Source organism: Lactuca virosa, chromosome 6, assembly GCF_052849685.1.
Source record: "Lactuca virosa cultivar CGN04683 chromosome 6, Lactuca_virosa_CGN04683_v6, whole genome shotgun sequence".
Lineage (NCBI taxonomy): Eukaryota > Viridiplantae > Streptophyta > Magnoliopsida > Asterales > Asteraceae > Lactuca > Lactuca virosa.
The window spans coordinates 70,568,732-70,585,860 of NC_136431.1; the positions used below are offsets into that span (position 1 = coordinate 70,568,732).

Below are 17,129 nucleotides of genomic sequence, written 5' to 3' on the forward strand. Positions count from 1 at the left end.
TTAAAAGTTAACACAAGATGCAAGGATCCAAGTGTCAAAAGTCATTTGTCTCCACCACTTAGTTTTGGAACCACACTAGTTGGTGGTCCATCTTTAGCATCTTCCCAACTTTTATAACAAATTTGAGCACCATTATCCTTCCAAATATGTTGACATCATTTATATGTGTGCCAAATATAATTATTTTGTCTCTACACAATAACAATATTGCAACATTAAAGACTTTAAAACCAACAACCAAAACAGTTAAATTACTTTCATATAATACTTTTTACATGATCATAACTTAGAAATATATAATATCTAATATCACCAATATCCATTTTTATCAATAAAATTGCTCCAATTTTTTCTATATAGTGAAGTGGTATTTAAAATATTTTACCCATAATTATCACTTTTATTAGAATATATGTTAAAATAAAAACCTTTATTGCTCTTTACTAGTTTTTTTTATTTAATTATATTATATGTTTTATTAAAAGTAATATAAATTAAATACTTAATTAATAATCAACTTTTGTTAGATATGATGAAAAAGTATATATTAACAAACTTGAACTACCTTTTGTATTTATTATTTTATTTCTGGTGCTCTTGAACTCAGTCTGAAAAGTACGGAGGACACAGATTGGCTCTCATGAAGGATCATCGCTTCCAAGGCAAGTACCAATATTTTACCTAAAAACCCTAATAGCCCCACATTTCTCAATTCTCACCCACCATTTTTCTCAAATCATAATGTTCTTCATCCACTTTTTGTCACTTTGATCCTAATTCGTTATATAAAAGTGAGTTTTACTGAAAAGGTTAACAGAAAATCTTCAGAAAGTGGATTATGTTTTGTGTTTAAACGTTTTGGGAGACTAAGTAGAAGCTGGATTCTACAATGGCGTCGAGGCAAGGTGGCATAAAACCTCGGAAATCGACTTCCAAGTATGCGAATTCGCCGTCTTCATCAACGACTTCGTCTACGAAACAGTTTCATGAAGCGTTAGGTGATAATCTGAGTTCTCCAGCTTCATCAGCTAGAAGCAAGCTACAGCATGGTTACTCGGAGAGTTTGCCGTTGAGTTCAGAGAGATCGAAAGAGAATGTCACTGTGACTGTCCGGTTCCGGCCTCTCAGGTGATCAAATTGGGTCAAATTTTATATTATTTGATTACGTTGTGGTTAATTTGGATTATAAGTGATTTTGTTTTCGTTGTGGATAGTCCGAGGGAAATACGGCAAGGGGAGGAAATTGCGTGGTATGCGGACGGAGAAACAATTGTGAGGAATGAGCATACTCCGGCGACAGCTTATGCATATGGTATGGTACATTATGCTGAAACATACTTATTGGTGCAGTATTTGGGATCTCGGAGTCGTACTTAAGAGTAATCTCCAATTAGCTAACTTGAATCGACGACAAATTCATATCATAGAACTCGGCTCCATGCTACCAATCACTACTCTGGTGTTATTGAAATCAGCTGAAACTTAGGATCTAATAATTGCCAAGGATATATTTGTTCTTGGAGTTAGATTATTTTTGGTTGACTTTCCAAGGTTAACTGACAAATGCACCTTCCATGGTTTTCTGTGTACAAACCTGAGAAAGTCATAACTTGAATTTAACTTTCCACTTTTGTGAGAGTGCTTTATAAAATGGCATTAATAAGCCTTATTCACTGTACCTGAGTGATTGGTTGCTATGGTGGAACTTCCTGTCTCATTTATAGTTAGAAACTGTTAATGGGAAGTGAGCTGACTGCTTTCTTTCCTGTGTAACTTTACACAAGACTATAAGGTGACCTGAGCTACTCTGACTTGGATTGAGATATTGCTAGATTCAAATTCAAAACAAATACAAGTGATATGTAGTCATTGTCTCTGTGTTTGAAATACAAATGACCAGTTTATATTTTTTGGTGTCTTCTACTTGTTAGTGTCACTAGCTTAAGGCCTTTTACTGTAGAGCTTGGGACATGCCCAACTTGTCAATGTCAGGCAAGCTTATTTGAAGCTCAAAAAGGTGATATTTATTGATTAAAAAGTTCCCTTCCCCTGTAACTTAGAGATTGACTGATTGAGCACACACTGAAGGACATGAACATGTTTGTGAAAACTTTATTGTCAATTTGGGTATGTTTTAAGCATCTGAGTTTTTATCCTCAACCGAAACTTAGGATCTAAATTCCATGTCTTTTGCATTAGTCCTACAATAATCCACTTTCTCATTACAATCTTTCTTTTAGAGAGGATTCCTATGCAAAGTGCGTATTTGATATTACAAATAACATTTAAGCCTTGGATATCTTGATTCACATCATAACTCTCATCCTTTATTATATGTAGATCGGGTGTTTGGGCCTACCACAACAACACGTCATGTATATGATATTGCAGCTCATCATGTTGTTGGTGGAGCTATGGAAGGTGTTAATGGTATGTTATTTATAAATCTTATGCAGTTTATTTGTTCTAATAAATCCTTAAAGGTTAAAGATATTACCATTTTTTCTATACACATGATCTTGACTTACTTCAATACCAGGGACTATTTTTGCATATGGTGTTACAAGTAGTGGGAAGACTCACACTATGCATGTAAGTACACACTTTGTTTTGTTTCTGTAATTTTGTTGCATTTAAATGTATTTGTTTTGATTATTTTTTGTCATACACATAAGCCAGGGAGATCAGAGGTCTCCAGGAATTATCCCATTGGCAGTAAAAGATGCTTTCAGTATAATTCAAGAGGTATATGAAGCTAAACTTTTGATACCATTTATACAAAATGTCAAAAATATATTATTTCAAGAGGAAAAAAAATCTGATATTCTTCATATATTTTCAGACTCCTAGTCGTGAATTTCTCCTTCGTGTCTCATATTTGGAAATTTATAACGAGGTATGTTTCTGAACAATCTTTTCACAGGTGCTTTTTTATTTGATAATTATGTCTAAGTCTCTAAGATTAACACCATTTAGAATTTTCATCTTTTTATCTCTTTCCATAGTTGTTTCTTTGTATTTTCTGTTTTTACTTGTAGTTGACCTTCGTTAATCAATTTATAGCTTCTTCATGTCTTTATCTTGATTCCTTTGTTATCATTTTAGTTTTGACCATTTATTACAGATGCATGAGTGTTATTTTTTTATGTAATATTGTCCTCTTAAATCTCATGTTTTTTGCAGGTTGTTAACGATTTGTTGAATCCAGCAGGACAAAATTTAAGAATAAGGGAGGATAATCAGGTATTTTATGTATATCATTATTCAAGATCACATGTTAATATGTTATTTGTCCTATTTTATTCATAATTCCATATAAAATGCCTTTTTTTTGGTCTTCAATACCATATGTTTTATATCTATGAAAATCTTACCAATTCTAAATAAAAGTACACTATAATTATTGGTTTTGTAGGGAACCTTTGTTGAAGGTATAAAGGAAGAAGTTGTGTTATCTCCTGCTCATGCCCTTTCTCTCATTGCAGCAGGAGAAGGTTTGTCTTTTCTATGTTTTACTCATACATTTAATCATTTTCTAGGTTATATATTATGAAATAGTTTTTACCCATTATTAGTTAACATTTTTTTTACATGATTTATTTACTTAGTGAATGTAATTGATCTTCCATTCTTGTGATCTTTTGCTATCACAGAGCACAGACATGTCGGTTCAACAAATTTTAATTTACTCAGCAGCAGAAGTCATACAATATTTACATTGGTAACTTTCTGATTGGATAAAAATAATTCATTTTTTTGGGTTAAAAATTTCTTTTGTTAATATTTTTACCTTCCAACAGACAATAGAGAGTAGCCCTTGTGGTGAAAATGGTGATGGTGGGGATGTTAACTTGTCACAATTGGTATGCATCTGAATTAGCCTAAATAATTTATAGTTATTCACTTGTTGACTTTTTTTTTTTTTTTTAATTTCATCTCAAATTGCAGAACCTCATAGATTTAGCAGGTTCTGAGAGCTCAAAAGCTGAGACTACAGGTGTTCGTAGAAAAGAAGGATCTTATATAAATAAAAGTCTGCTAACCCTTGGAACTGTGAGGCCTCAATCATTGCCATTATTTTATCAGTGTAATAGTTTGCTCTACAAACAAATATCTACTTTTAGTCATGTTAATTGTCACAAAAGGAAATAAATAGGTACCATTATGCATGAATTTATCATGCCATTTATATTTCTTTTAGCATTTATTAATTCCAAATTGTCACAGGTTATATCAAAATTAACAGATGCAAGATCAGCTCATGTGCCATATAGAGACTCAAAGTTAACTAGGCTCCTTCAATCTTCATTAAGTGGACATGGAAGAGTATCTGTAAGTTTTAAATCAACCACATTATGAAATATGATTATGAACAAATAATAATATTTATTTACATCCTTTTTTTTAGCTTATTTGCACTGTTACTCCCTCATCAAGCAATTCAGAGGAGACACATAACACATTAAAATTCGCGCATCGTGCAAAACATATAGAAATTCAAACAGCACAAAATAAGGTATGCCATTACACATTAAATTAAATCTTTGGTGCTTCAAAGTAATATTTGTGACACTATTTTAATTTTGCAGATAATTGATGAGAAATCGCTTATAAAGAAATACCAAAATGAAATTCGATTGTTAAAGGAGGAGCTAGAACATTTGAAGAGTGGCATTGTGGTAATTCCTCAGATAAAGGATAATACCGGAGGAGATGATATCTTTCTTCTTAAACAAAAGGTATACTTTTTGGTTTCTATTAAAATATTTGTGTTAATTTTAAACATCATTTGTGATTTGTGAAGTAGTGATTGTGTGATGTGTTGTAATTTGTAAAGCTAGAAGATGGTCAAATGAAGTTGCAATCAAGATTGGAGCAAGAAGAAGAAGCTAAAGCTGCTTTGTTAAGCCGAATACAAAGGTTGACCAAATTAATCTTAGTCTCCACAAAGTCAACTCCCGCCTCTAGATTTTCTCATCGCCCAAATTTACGAAGACGCCATTCCTTTGGTGAAGAAGAGGTAACTCAAGTTTCTTGATTTGTAGCCTCCTTAAATGTCATACATAACGATGGAATGGAATTACAAAAATAACCAATGTAATGGAATCAATCATTACATTCCATATTCCATTATCATGTTTGGTTGACTTGAATGAATGGAATGAGTCATTCAAACCATTTATTTGTTGTATGCTATTAACAAACATCATGTTTATGTTTTTCTAAAATCTAACTTCATTCAATTGCCAGCTGGCATATCTTCCGCATCGAAAACGTGACTTAATTTTGGAAGATGAAGACACTGAGTTATATGTTTCGCTTGATGGAAGTGTGGAAAATAATGAAAATGCATTGAAAGAAGAGAAAAAGACCAAAAAACCTGGATTACTTAACTGGTTGAAACCACGGGTCAGTCTCTTCTTTATTTGTTTGAATTTTGAAATCATTATTTATTTATTGATTATATTTTTTCTTTTATTAGAAACGAGACAGTATATCTGGGGCCAGTGATAAATCAAGTGGTGCAAAGTCTATGAGTACACCTTCAACTCCCCCAACAGATAATCATCTTCATAATCTTCCTATTGAATCCAGACATTCACACTCTTTACAAACAGAAACCAGATATTCTGAATTCTCATCAGGGGCTAGATTAGATCAAGAAATTAACAATGAGGATACTTTTTTGCAACAAGAAAGTTGTCTAGTAAGCATTGTTTTTTCCTTCAATTTCTTTATCAATAATAGCAATGTGTAACAAATAAAGTGCATTACCTATTTATATTGGTAGCAAGAGTGAAGTATTCTTTGCAATTTACCTGTAGCAAATAGTATGTAGTTTTTTAGAACTATCTTTGTATGTGATTGACAGATCAGCATAAAGACAATTGACCAAATTGACCTCCTTAGAGAGCAGCAAAAGATTTTGTCTGAGGAGATTGCAATCCATTTAAGTGCTCTAAAGCGATTGTCACCTGAGGCTGCAAGCGAGAGGGAATTTATAAATGTAATAACTCAATTTTTTATTAAAAAAAATACAATTAATATTTTATTTATATACTTATTAAAATCATTACATGATATGACAGGTGGAGATTAACCGATTAAATGAACAAATCGAACTGAAAAATGATCAAATTAAACTCCTCCAAGACAAAATTGCTAATCCTGTTGATGAAGTTGAAAAAACACGAGTAAGTCTGAAATTACATGTATATCTTATTCTCTTTCCTTTCCTCTATTTATAATATTTTAATTTAATTTTGTAATTCCAAAATTCTTAAATGCAGCCTGTTTCTGAACTAGAACTAGAAGCACAACTAAACGAGAAGTCCTTTCAGCTTGAGGTATCTTATCATTATGAAAGAAGACATTGACACATTTACCCCTGTGTATATAATTAATGAATTTGTAAGTTGTAACCTATTTTTCAATGTCATTTTCCAGGTCAAATCTGGGGATAATCGAGTACTTCAAGAGCAGCTCAGCGAAAAGGTAAGAAACAAATGTCAATATATTTCCTAAATATTAATGATTTTTCTTGCTTATATTTTTCTGTTGTTTATTTTTCCAGATTAATGATTGTGAAGAACTGCAAAATACAATTAATTCCTTGAAAGAACAGCTTTCTGAAATTAATCCTGAGAAAAATGAAAAAACAACTTTGCTTTGTGAAGCTCAGGTTTGTTCCCATTTTACTGTTTATTTTTTACTAATTAGAAAAAATTTACGTTCACAAATATTTTTCAAGAGTTTTAACCTCTCAAACTTTAATTTTTATTTTTGTGAAATCGGATAACTATTAACTTTGTAAATACTATTGTCTTGAATATGATTATAGAACTATAGCATTAAAAAAAAGAGTAGGGGTATCATAAAAAACCAAAACCGAATAACCAAACCGAACCAAATGACGTTTGGTTTATTTGGTTCGGGTTATTTGGTTTTCGGTTAATTTGGTTTGGTTAACCGTATAATGATACCTTATTCGGTTTAGTTTTTGGTTAAATTTTCATTGTTTTGGTTAAACCGAAAAAACCGAATAAGCTAATATATATATATATATATATATATATATATATATATATATATATATATATATATAAATCTATTGATTAGTTACTAAGATTTATGACTTTTTTAGTTATTAACCATTATAAAGTTATAATTGTTTTATATTTTGTATTAAAAAGCAAAAACTAATTAACCAAATAACCTTTAGTCGTTTCTTTCATTTTCATATACGATTAAAATTATATTAACCTATCTCTACAATTTGAATATAATATTTTATATATTAATGGAGTTTCTTTATTTGGTAATAGTTTGTTTAGTAAGTTTTTTTTTTCTTTTAGTTTAATATTTATTTTTACGTGCTGAATTTTATTCGGTTTAACCGTTAAACCGAACCGAATAAACCATAACCGAATAAACTGAAACCGATTAAACCGAACCTTATTTGGTTTGGTTATGGTTAGATTTAAAATTTAAAAAAACCGATAAAACCGAACCGTTGAAACCGAAAACCGAAAAACCAAACCGAATAACACCCATAAAAAAGAGTAAATTACATTTTTGGTCCTGAGTATAGCTGAATTTTTCAAAATTTTGTTCTAAAAACTTTATTCTTGCAATTTTTGTCCTTATTTGAGGTTTTGGTCCCTCTTCCAAGTAAAATTGCAAAAATCAGTTGTACTCGAGAACCAAAAATGTTACAAGAACCTCAAATAAAAGACTCTTAAAAATAATACTATACTATTCAATTTAAAAAAATGTGTTTGGCTATTTTTAGTCTTTTCATAAATAATTACAAAAAATTGGGTTCACTTCAGGTTTCTAGTTTTGTAAATAAAAATAAAAGAAAAAAAGTAAACAAGTTTCATAAAATTTGAAACTTGGTTACTATTATTTAATGATATAAAGCAGTGTGTGAAGTGAAGTAAAGGTATTTGTTGTCTAAAATCAGGCACTCGAGATCGAAGAACTAAAACACAAAGTGAGTGAGTTGACCGAGTCAAACGAGCAGTTACAAAGCCGTAACAAAAAACTAGCAGAAGACAGCTCATACGCAAAAGGCTTAGCCTCAGCAGCAGCAGTGGAACTGAAAGCCCTATCAGAAGAAGTTGCAAAACTCATGAACCACAACGAGAAACTATCAGCCGAGTTGGCGTCACACAAGAACTCCCCGCTCCAGCGCAGCAGACCAATGGGGTCCACCAAGAACGGACATGGTCGTAAAGATCACATCACCAATAATTTCAGACAGAAAGAAGTGCATAATAATAATAATAATAATAATAATAATAATACACAAGTGGAATTGAAAAGAGAGCTTGCGTTGAGTAGGGAAAGGGAATTGAATTACGAAGCAGTGTTGTCTGAAAAGGATGAGAGGGAACTGGAATTGCAACGAACGGTTGAGGAATCCAAACAGAGGGAAGCGTATCTTGAAAATGAGTTGGCCAATATGTGGATTCTTGTGGCCAAGTTGAAGAAAGGGGAATCCGAGGAGTCCAGTGGGGGGGATGGGTTTGAGTCTGAGAGGTGGAATGGAATTGGGGAAAGAAAGGAATTTGTATGAGTAATTTCAAATTTGTGTGTAATGGGAATGGGAGGGTTAGATGGTAGTTTCTAGTATTTCGGGTTAGGAATTGGGATTCGTGTGTTGCGTGTTGTGTGTTGTGTAAAGATGGACTTTTTTTTTTCCTAGGATTGTACAAATCTTTGTTATAAAATGAAAGACATAATTATCTTATATTATTAGTATTACATATATTCATTTATTAGAATAATCTGTTACATGATTTATGTATTAAAATTACTTAATTTATTATGTTAATTTGTAACTATTTAAAGTAAAATATATTTTGCAATCTTATTTTTCGATGTCTAAAGTCTAAATTATCTTAAGATTAGTTTGTTAAGTTAAATATTCTTTTATCCCTTAAGGTGGACACATCTCCAACTTAGGGGATCCATCACTAATTCATGGGTTGATGCTTCATGAAGTACTACCTTATGACCAATTATCTTACGTCAATGGTTGCGATGTTCTATTGAGGGGTTCAAGTTGTTTCGACAACTCGCGTGTTGGTTGGTAACTAGATTCAGGTTCGGTCCTTTTCCAGATTTAAAAAAGGATCTGAAGCTTGTTCCATCGATAATCAGATAATGTATGTTCGCACAATACTAACTTTCGGTTGGCATTATCACAAGATAAAATCGTAAGGGCCAAGCCATGTAATAACTTGAAACATGAGGACTATTCTCAACAGTCGAAAATTAAGGATTAAATATAAGACATTTTCTAAGCCATAAAGACCTTTTATGCATTTTGTCTTTTAAAAATTGTTACATTTTCGGTGAACGCAAACTCCAATCGTATTTAACATAATCTCATTGTCACAGGCCAATCATAACTGGGGCCACCTAAACCAAAGTTGTTGTTAGTGTAACAACCCTAAAAATTTGAATTAAGTCGTGTGTGTGTGTGTGTATATATATATAAGGTTAGGTTCATATGAGACAATAGTATTTTGTGAGACAAGGAGACCAAATCTTGACCACTCATCTTGAATAATCAAATGTTGAAATTAAATCAGATTAAACCACAAGGAACTACAAGTAGGTGGTGACATTTTTGTAATTAAACGGAACTTCGGGATTAGAATAAGGCACAGAGGGGCAGTAATGGAATTTTACATTCTATTTCATTCAGCTCACAAAAAACACTCAATGTTCTTCTAAATCTTCTTCATTCTGATTCATAAAACCCTAACCTCGATACGAACACTAAAACACGTTTGATTCAATCTCGATCATCAACATCTTATGTTTCCTTCAGATTCGAATTTAAATCCTCCGATTTTATCTACCTTTCATTCTGATTTTGATTCTGAAATCGCTTGAGCATAAATTGTTCCTGAATCAAAAGAAATCCAAATTTATTATTCGAACAAATGGATGCAGAATCGGATTCAACTTAAGTCATTTCAATTAATGTATAATAGTATAATTTATATGCATCATGATTCAAACCTTTCTTCGTTTTTCTCACGCACAAGACCCTCCGCCTCGATAAACACTAAAAATCTTTTTTTTCCTGATCTACAGTCTCAATTGAAGAACTGGTAAATCGAGATTAAGTTTTTCTTTCAACCATCAAATTCCTCTCATGCTTGAACATTGTGATTACCCTTATTCTGATTACATTAGAGATTTGCGACTGAAGAACCCTAAAAATCCTCTTATTCACTCTGATTCATATTTTCAACTTTGTGATTCTGATTATGTTCCCTAATCAAGCTTTTAATCACCTAGCATTACAGAATCAAAGAAATCGGATCTAGATCTCAAGAATGCTTGGTTCAACATAATCAGATTCAGGTTTTAATTCTCATATAATATCTCTTTTTTTACTTCACTTCATATCTACTCCAAATAACTAGAATTTTCTTTTTTTTTTCTGTGTAAATGAAGTCAAAGGAAATGTGAATAAACCATGATATATCTTTTTGTATATAACTTTCTTTAAATTTTGAAATTTGAATGTTTAATATTCTACTGATTCTATGAATTTGTAATGAGAATGCATAATATTCTATATATTTTAGTATCATATTCTACATATCTACACCAATTAAACACCTTGTAATCCTACATTAACCTTGCACTTCCATGAAGTACAATATGCTAGATATTTTAAAATATGAATGTATGATATTTTTATTATTCTATAAATTGTAATGTGGAATGTATAGTATTCTACATATGTTAATATAATATATTATATATTTTGCATATTTTTTTGTGGAATGTGCAATATTTTGCATATGTTAGTATAATATTATCTATATTCTGAATATGTATTCTTGTTCCTTAACTCTTTCTCCCAATTTGTCATGTACATAATAGTCCTTTGCTAAACAGGTTGCGAACTGATGATTAATTTCTAAAATCTTCAATGAATTGAATGTGTGATAGCATATTCTACATATTTGCACCAGTTAAAGTCTTGAATTTCTATATAAACCTTGAACTTCCACGCAGTACGGAATCCTATATATTTCAAAGTATAAATTGTTATTACATGATAGTCTAATAAGTCATAATGTACTTCTTAATTTGATCCAAATGTTACTTTGTTTGATTATTTCGAGGATCGAGTAAAAATATTAGTAAAATAGTGTTTGGTAACTTAATATTCTAGGTATTCTGATTTGTTAAGTTAGGTGTTACTTCATAAATTTGGTTTCAGATGTTATTTTATTGATTAATCAGATGTTACTGTTTACTTTGATAAATCAAAACTAATTCATACACCAATGACTTTATTGTGTAAAGTTAATCTCTATTTGTAGAACAATTTAATATTCTATATTTTCTTTTATCATAACTTGATGTATTATTCAAAGAATAGTTCTTTATACTTTATTAGGAGAATGAATGATATTGATTATTATTAAAATGAAGTATATGGTTAATAATGTTAATATTATAATATACTAGATTTTATTTTATCATAACTTTATGTATAATTCAAAGAAAAGTTCTTTATATTTTATTTGGAGAGTCTATGATGTTGATTATTATTATAATGTAGTTTACGCTTTATAATAACAATATTCTAGTTTTTGTCAAGTATTTAATAAACAAATTCATGTATTATTCTGGTTTATGGTATTTAGTGTGAATATTATAGTATTTTGTTCTAATAGAAGCATTGTATATGTTTTGATGCATATCAAGTGATAAGAATGACTCAATCAAGAGCAAAATATGTTTTTAATTTGATACTAAAATTAAGAAAACAATGATAGTTCAAGTGATAGATCTTTATCAGAACGTGAAATAAAGGACAATATATAACATTAAACACATTAATGTATATGGATATTTGACATAAATACTCTAAGTTAACATATTATTAAGTGTTATATTCTTCTTTTCACGATGTTGATTATTCTTAGAATGTACATATTTTTTTATTTGATTTTATATTAGGTTATGAAAATAATGCATTGTTTTAGTTTTTTTGTTTTAATAAAGTTATGATATATGTTTTAATGCAGATAAAATAAGAAGAAAAAAATATTGAAGAACCTAAATAATTTGGAAATCTTGATAAAGAAACTTGGTATAAGTTGAAGAGGGAAGAGATTGATGGAAAAGAAAGCATAAGAAGGTATCCAAAAATAGAATTGATGGAAGTTTGGAAATGTGTGGCGGTGAATGAAATTCTTAGAATGTTACAAAACGTTTGATTTTTGTTATTACTTGACTGTAGTTTGTATATTCTGGGTATTTTGTTCTGATAAATATTTGTTTACATTGATTTTACTTTTCATGATGCAGCCAATTGGATGGTAACCTACATAGAAACTAATTGAAGAAGCTAAGGAGTTTGCAAAATCTGACCGACTAAATCATCTTAACCTAGTATAGGAAGCGATGCAGTGAAATGAAGATTGTTGATCGAATTGATAAAATATTTGCAAGAATTTAATGGTTAATGAATTTGGAGTCTTTTTCTCTTTGAATATTGGCTATATTTTCTATATTGTGATTAACATGTAATGTTTGGTAAATAATAGTCATGGTTTGAATGTTTGAAAATTGGTGAATATTTCATAAAACAATATTGTGGTTGAACAATAGTTATGTTTTAAATGATAATACATGTAATTTTGTAGTTTATGTCGTGTAATGGTAGTAATATCTTTCACATATTAGACGAGTTTAAAATTAAAGTCTCTATGTAAAATATTCCATGAGAATAATATTGTATGTTTTATGTTATAATAAGTATATGTATAATATTCTAATAGAATAATTTTATATGTTGTTTGTTATCGTCAATTTGTTTATGTCTTTTTTAGAATTTAAGTCACTATTCAAGGTAAATTTTATAAGTAGAGTGTATGATGTTTAAAATCATTAGAATGTTGTAGTTTACGATGTATGATGTTTATAATCTAATAAAATAAAGTTATAAGTTTTTATAATCTATATGTAGAATACTTTAATAGAATAATATTCTGTGACATTCTAAGTTATATGCAAGATATTCTAATACAACAATGTTTAATTAAATTTTGGCTTTTTTAATACTCAATGATATGATATTAATCTACTTATTCAAAATATTCAATATTTTTATAATGTGTTGTTAATATATAATATTATGAAGTTATTTGTAATATTATGAAATTTAAGCGTAGTATTCTAAAATTATGTTGTAATGTGTACAATTAACTTACATTATGGAAGATTCTAATATCATATGTAATATTCTGAATTTACAATTTATAGTGTTATAGCAATATATATAATATTCTATTGAAAAAAAATTGATTTATAGAAAATAAAAGTTTATAACGTTAATGTGTAATAATCTGAAAGATTGTAATATGATGTAATATTATATTATAAGATGAAATATTCTAATTCAGACCATCATTCCCTTCAATGTGTAGGAAACCAAATAATATGTAGGAACCTAGACTAATAAACTTTTTAAACGAGTGAGAAACATTTAAGTTTATAAAATGAAATGAATACTTTTAGGATAAATATCAAACTTTTCTCTGGAAGTTGAAACATATTCTAAAAACCTCATAGATTAAAAACCAAATTTCAAGTTTGCATTATAAAAAATATATCACAAGGTTACAGTATTTAATAATATGTTGTTAATTGATATGTAATATTATGAAATTGTATGGAATATTCTGATATTAAAGTGTAATATTCTAAATTGTGTTATAACATATAAAATGAACTTATATTGCATAAGATTCTAACGTTATATTTAATATTCTGAATATACATAACATTCTAACAAAATAATTTAATTAGGTTGTCTATATTCAAGTTACAACTTAATATTCTTATAGAATAATGTTATAGGTTGTTTGTATATGTAGAACATTCTAAATAGAATGTAACACTAAATGATTATATGAACATCAAATATCGAACGAGAATATAACAGTATATATGTAAGAAAATTAAAATAATGCACAGTTTATTTGTAAATACCAATGTAAAAGTAAAAAATTAGAATATAGTGTTATCGTTTTATTCAATTACCTCAAATACATCACTTGAAACCAAACATGAAAAAAATATAAGCAAATTTACAACATCCCACTACATAGAATGAGACTCTCCAGGAAATTGTTATCGAGCCACATTCTTTACAGTTCCATTCAAGACTTACCTAAAAAGTTGTAATGATAGAAAACATGAAAGTTTTAGCTAATTTCATAAATGTATGTACCACTTTACACTGTGAAAGGGGTTTGATGGGTATTAGGATATATATCTGCTGCAATAACAATGTTTAAAGTTGCACAAATGTAAAGGACAATTTCAAAGAAATAAAGAGAGTGCAGGGAGTAAATTAAACCAACATCCTAATTATAGATTTCGATTCTAAAGATGAACCACGTCCTCATCATCCATCAGCTTCTTAGCCACTTTAACTCTTTATGGACCAAGCACCATTGAAACCAACAAGTCAATATGCTTCTTCAAGTTCTCATCATTAATTAATGGTGGCAAGATATGGATGATATGCTTCTTCCAACATACACACTGAACATTTGCATCAATGATAGGTGTATGTCCTTCAATCACTGACAAAAAGAAGTACACTAGTCATCACTAAGTTAAGAAAAATCATCTTGGAATTTGGGGTCAATATCATTAAATAGTAAGAAAGTTTAAGAGTGGGAAGGAAGGAGTGATATATCAGACTGTACATCAGACTCTTTATTCATTCAGAACTTTCATCATACAGGTAGAGTGCATGTATAATGTAAGAAAATTGGCTCAATAACAATAATAGTTATGTACATACCTCATTGATTTTATAGAATGAGCACAAAATAATTCGAAGATACATTGTTTTTGCTTGCTTATCTTCATTTAATATGTGCTTGAATGCATAGAAAAAACCAAAAGCTTGAAATTGATAATCGATGGCTGAAATCAAATACTTGAAATGGTAATAGATTTAAGATGAAATTAAATTGATAAAACAACTGATTTGAGAGTAAAACTCGAGCATCAATCTGATGGAAATCGATATCAGTTGATGATTGATTACCAATGTTGACGAATGGCTAAAAATCATTAATCTGAAATTAAATTGAAGCTTGAAGTTGTTGAATATCATACTTTTAGTTATGATTCCATTAAATGAAGGGGACAACTTTCTATGAAGGATTGGTAAAACTTGGTTGCGAGTGAGAAATCATCAGACGACAAAGGGGGACGACTTCTCTGTTATGATCAATGTCTTGGTAGACGAATCGGAGCAGATAAACTCGAAAAACACAAAAATTGTAGATGTAGAAGAATGTAGAACATGATTGACCAAAGTCACTCAGATTATCAATTGCAGATGTAAAAGAATGAAGAACAAGAACTCGAAAAACACAAAAATTACACCTTTAAAACAATGATTTAGCATTGTTCGATCAATGTCAAACTCAAATCGATTATCGGTTAAAAGAATATAAAATTGGAGATAGAAGATCGACCTGATTGAATTGAAGAACAAAGAATGTTGATCCAACGAATATCTTGGTAGAAGAGTCGAAACAGATGAAATAATTTCTTGATGACGTGAAGATGACACTAACATTATATCATATCTGAATTTAACCTAGTGACTAATCTACCCCTAATTAACTAATCTGTTAGATTAATTAGTGTTAATCCGTTTTTCTTATGAGCCACAAGATTAGCTTTGATCAAAGGCCAAGATTTGGTCTCCATGTCTCACAAAATATAAGTAGTCTCAAATGAACCTCCACCTATATACATATATATATATATATATATATATATATATATATATATATATATATATATATATATATATATATATATATATATATAGGGTTAAGTTATTTTGTTTTAGGTAACTATTGTGTGCATGTAAGGAGAATTTTGGACCAATAGATAAAAATAATGAATGGCTATGATTTTGAGGGTCTATGATATTACAATGGAATATTATGTACCATAATATCACTCAAATTTAATTAAAAGGGTATTTTAGACAATTAACTATATTTAAAAAAGGAAATTTTCGAATTTGTAGGGATAATTCTGATTTTTTTTTTGAAAAAACTAATTCAATTTCAATTCTAATTTAATTTGTAATCATAACTTATTTTATTATGTCAGAATGCGATTCTGTTAGAATGAAATTCTGTTAAAATGACATTCTGTTAGAATAACATTCTGTTAGAATAACAGTTTATGACATCCTCTAAGAATACATAAATAAGAAGAAAACATGAATAAGTACATTATGAAAAAATATACAAAATCGATTCTTGAACTAATAATATATCAAACAATTACATTTTATGATTGTGATACAAAAAGAACATTCTTGAATAATAACAACATTATGAAAGAATAACAAGTGTAATTTTTAAAAAGCAACAACATTATTAAACTGTGAGTGTGATCAATCTTTGATTTATTCTTCACGTCATTCCTATAGGGTCTTCAAGCCATTCCTATCACAAATGCATCGAAAACATCAAAATCCAACAAAAAATAGTAAGTCATTCTGAAAGAATAATATTACTAAGATTCGTTTTATACATTCTGGCGGAATACATTCTACTATAAGACACTCTTGTTCTCCATATTTTCTTTCTTCTCCACATGAATGACAAACTCTTCAAAACCTAAAAAGAAAAAAAAAACATCAAATCTAACAAAAACACTAATCCACTAAATGAACCGACAAAATATATGACATTTTAATAAGCAAAAAAGATTCTAAAAGAATCATTAAATCTAAAGTGCAATTACCATTTAATTCTGACAGAATATATATATGACATTTTAAATTTTGGTAGAATACATACAACATAGTAAATTAGCAAGTTGTAATTCTGACAGAATAATTAGGGAAATAAAATATGATCATAAAACAATTTATTTGCAATGTTGGTTGGGTCAGACAATTCATCAAACACTTGGCGTGCGAAGTCCAAACCCTTACTAACCCTGGTTAACTTTTTATAATCCGTGTGGATCAAATTACAATTAAACTGCGTTAAATGTATTTGTTGTAATAGAGATCTGACGTAAAGGGG

The 17,129-nt window shown here is 29.5% G+C and overlaps 1 protein-coding gene across 2 annotated transcripts; it reads left to right on the forward strand.

Moving 5' to 3' along the window:
* The first annotated feature begins 575 nt into the window (after nucleotides 1–575).
* LOC145118577 (P-loop containing nucleoside triphosphate hydrolases superfamily protein) lies at nucleotides 576–8,755 on the forward strand. 2 transcript variants are annotated; one of them, XM_079054273.1, is made up of 24 exons: nucleotides 603–662; nucleotides 810–1,128; nucleotides 1,215–1,312; nucleotides 2,341–2,430; nucleotides 2,540–2,592; nucleotides 2,680–2,745; nucleotides 2,843–2,896; nucleotides 3,184–3,243; nucleotides 3,416–3,494; nucleotides 3,654–3,721; nucleotides 3,801–3,863; nucleotides 3,949–4,053; nucleotides 4,228–4,332; nucleotides 4,409–4,516; nucleotides 4,590–4,739; nucleotides 4,838–5,020; nucleotides 5,251–5,409; nucleotides 5,483–5,707; nucleotides 5,873–6,007; nucleotides 6,090–6,194; nucleotides 6,291–6,347; nucleotides 6,448–6,495; nucleotides 6,575–6,682; nucleotides 7,967–8,755. In XM_079054273.1, exons 2-24 carry the CDS (start codon nucleotides 890–892, stop codon nucleotides 8,579–8,581), a joined length of 2,973 nt encoding a protein of 990 aa, XP_078910399.1. In that variant the 5' UTR covers nucleotides 603–662; nucleotides 810–889; the 3' UTR covers nucleotides 8,582–8,755. The 2 variants fall into 2 exon arrangements, with proteins under 2 accessions (XP_078910398.1, XP_078910399.1); XM_079054272.1 differs by having other exon boundaries at nucleotides 576–1,128.
* Nucleotides 8,756–17,129: the final 8,374 nt, after the last annotated feature.

What these genes read in the sequence shown, in the direction of transcription:
- LOC145118577 (XM_079054272.1), top strand. Translation starts at nt 890, where the DNA reads ATGGCGTCGAGGCAAGGTGGCATAAAACCTCGGAAATCGACTTCCAAG. An exon ending in GTCATACAATATTTACATTG is followed by an intron (nt 3,722 to 3,800) that starts GTAACTTTCTGA and finishes ACCTTCCAACAG; the next exon opens with ACAATAGAGAGTAGCCCTTG. An exon ending in AAGAGCAGCTCAGCGAAAAG is followed by an intron (nt 6,496 to 6,574) that starts GTAAGAAACAAA and finishes TTATTTTTCCAG; the next exon opens with ATTAATGATTGTGAAGAACT.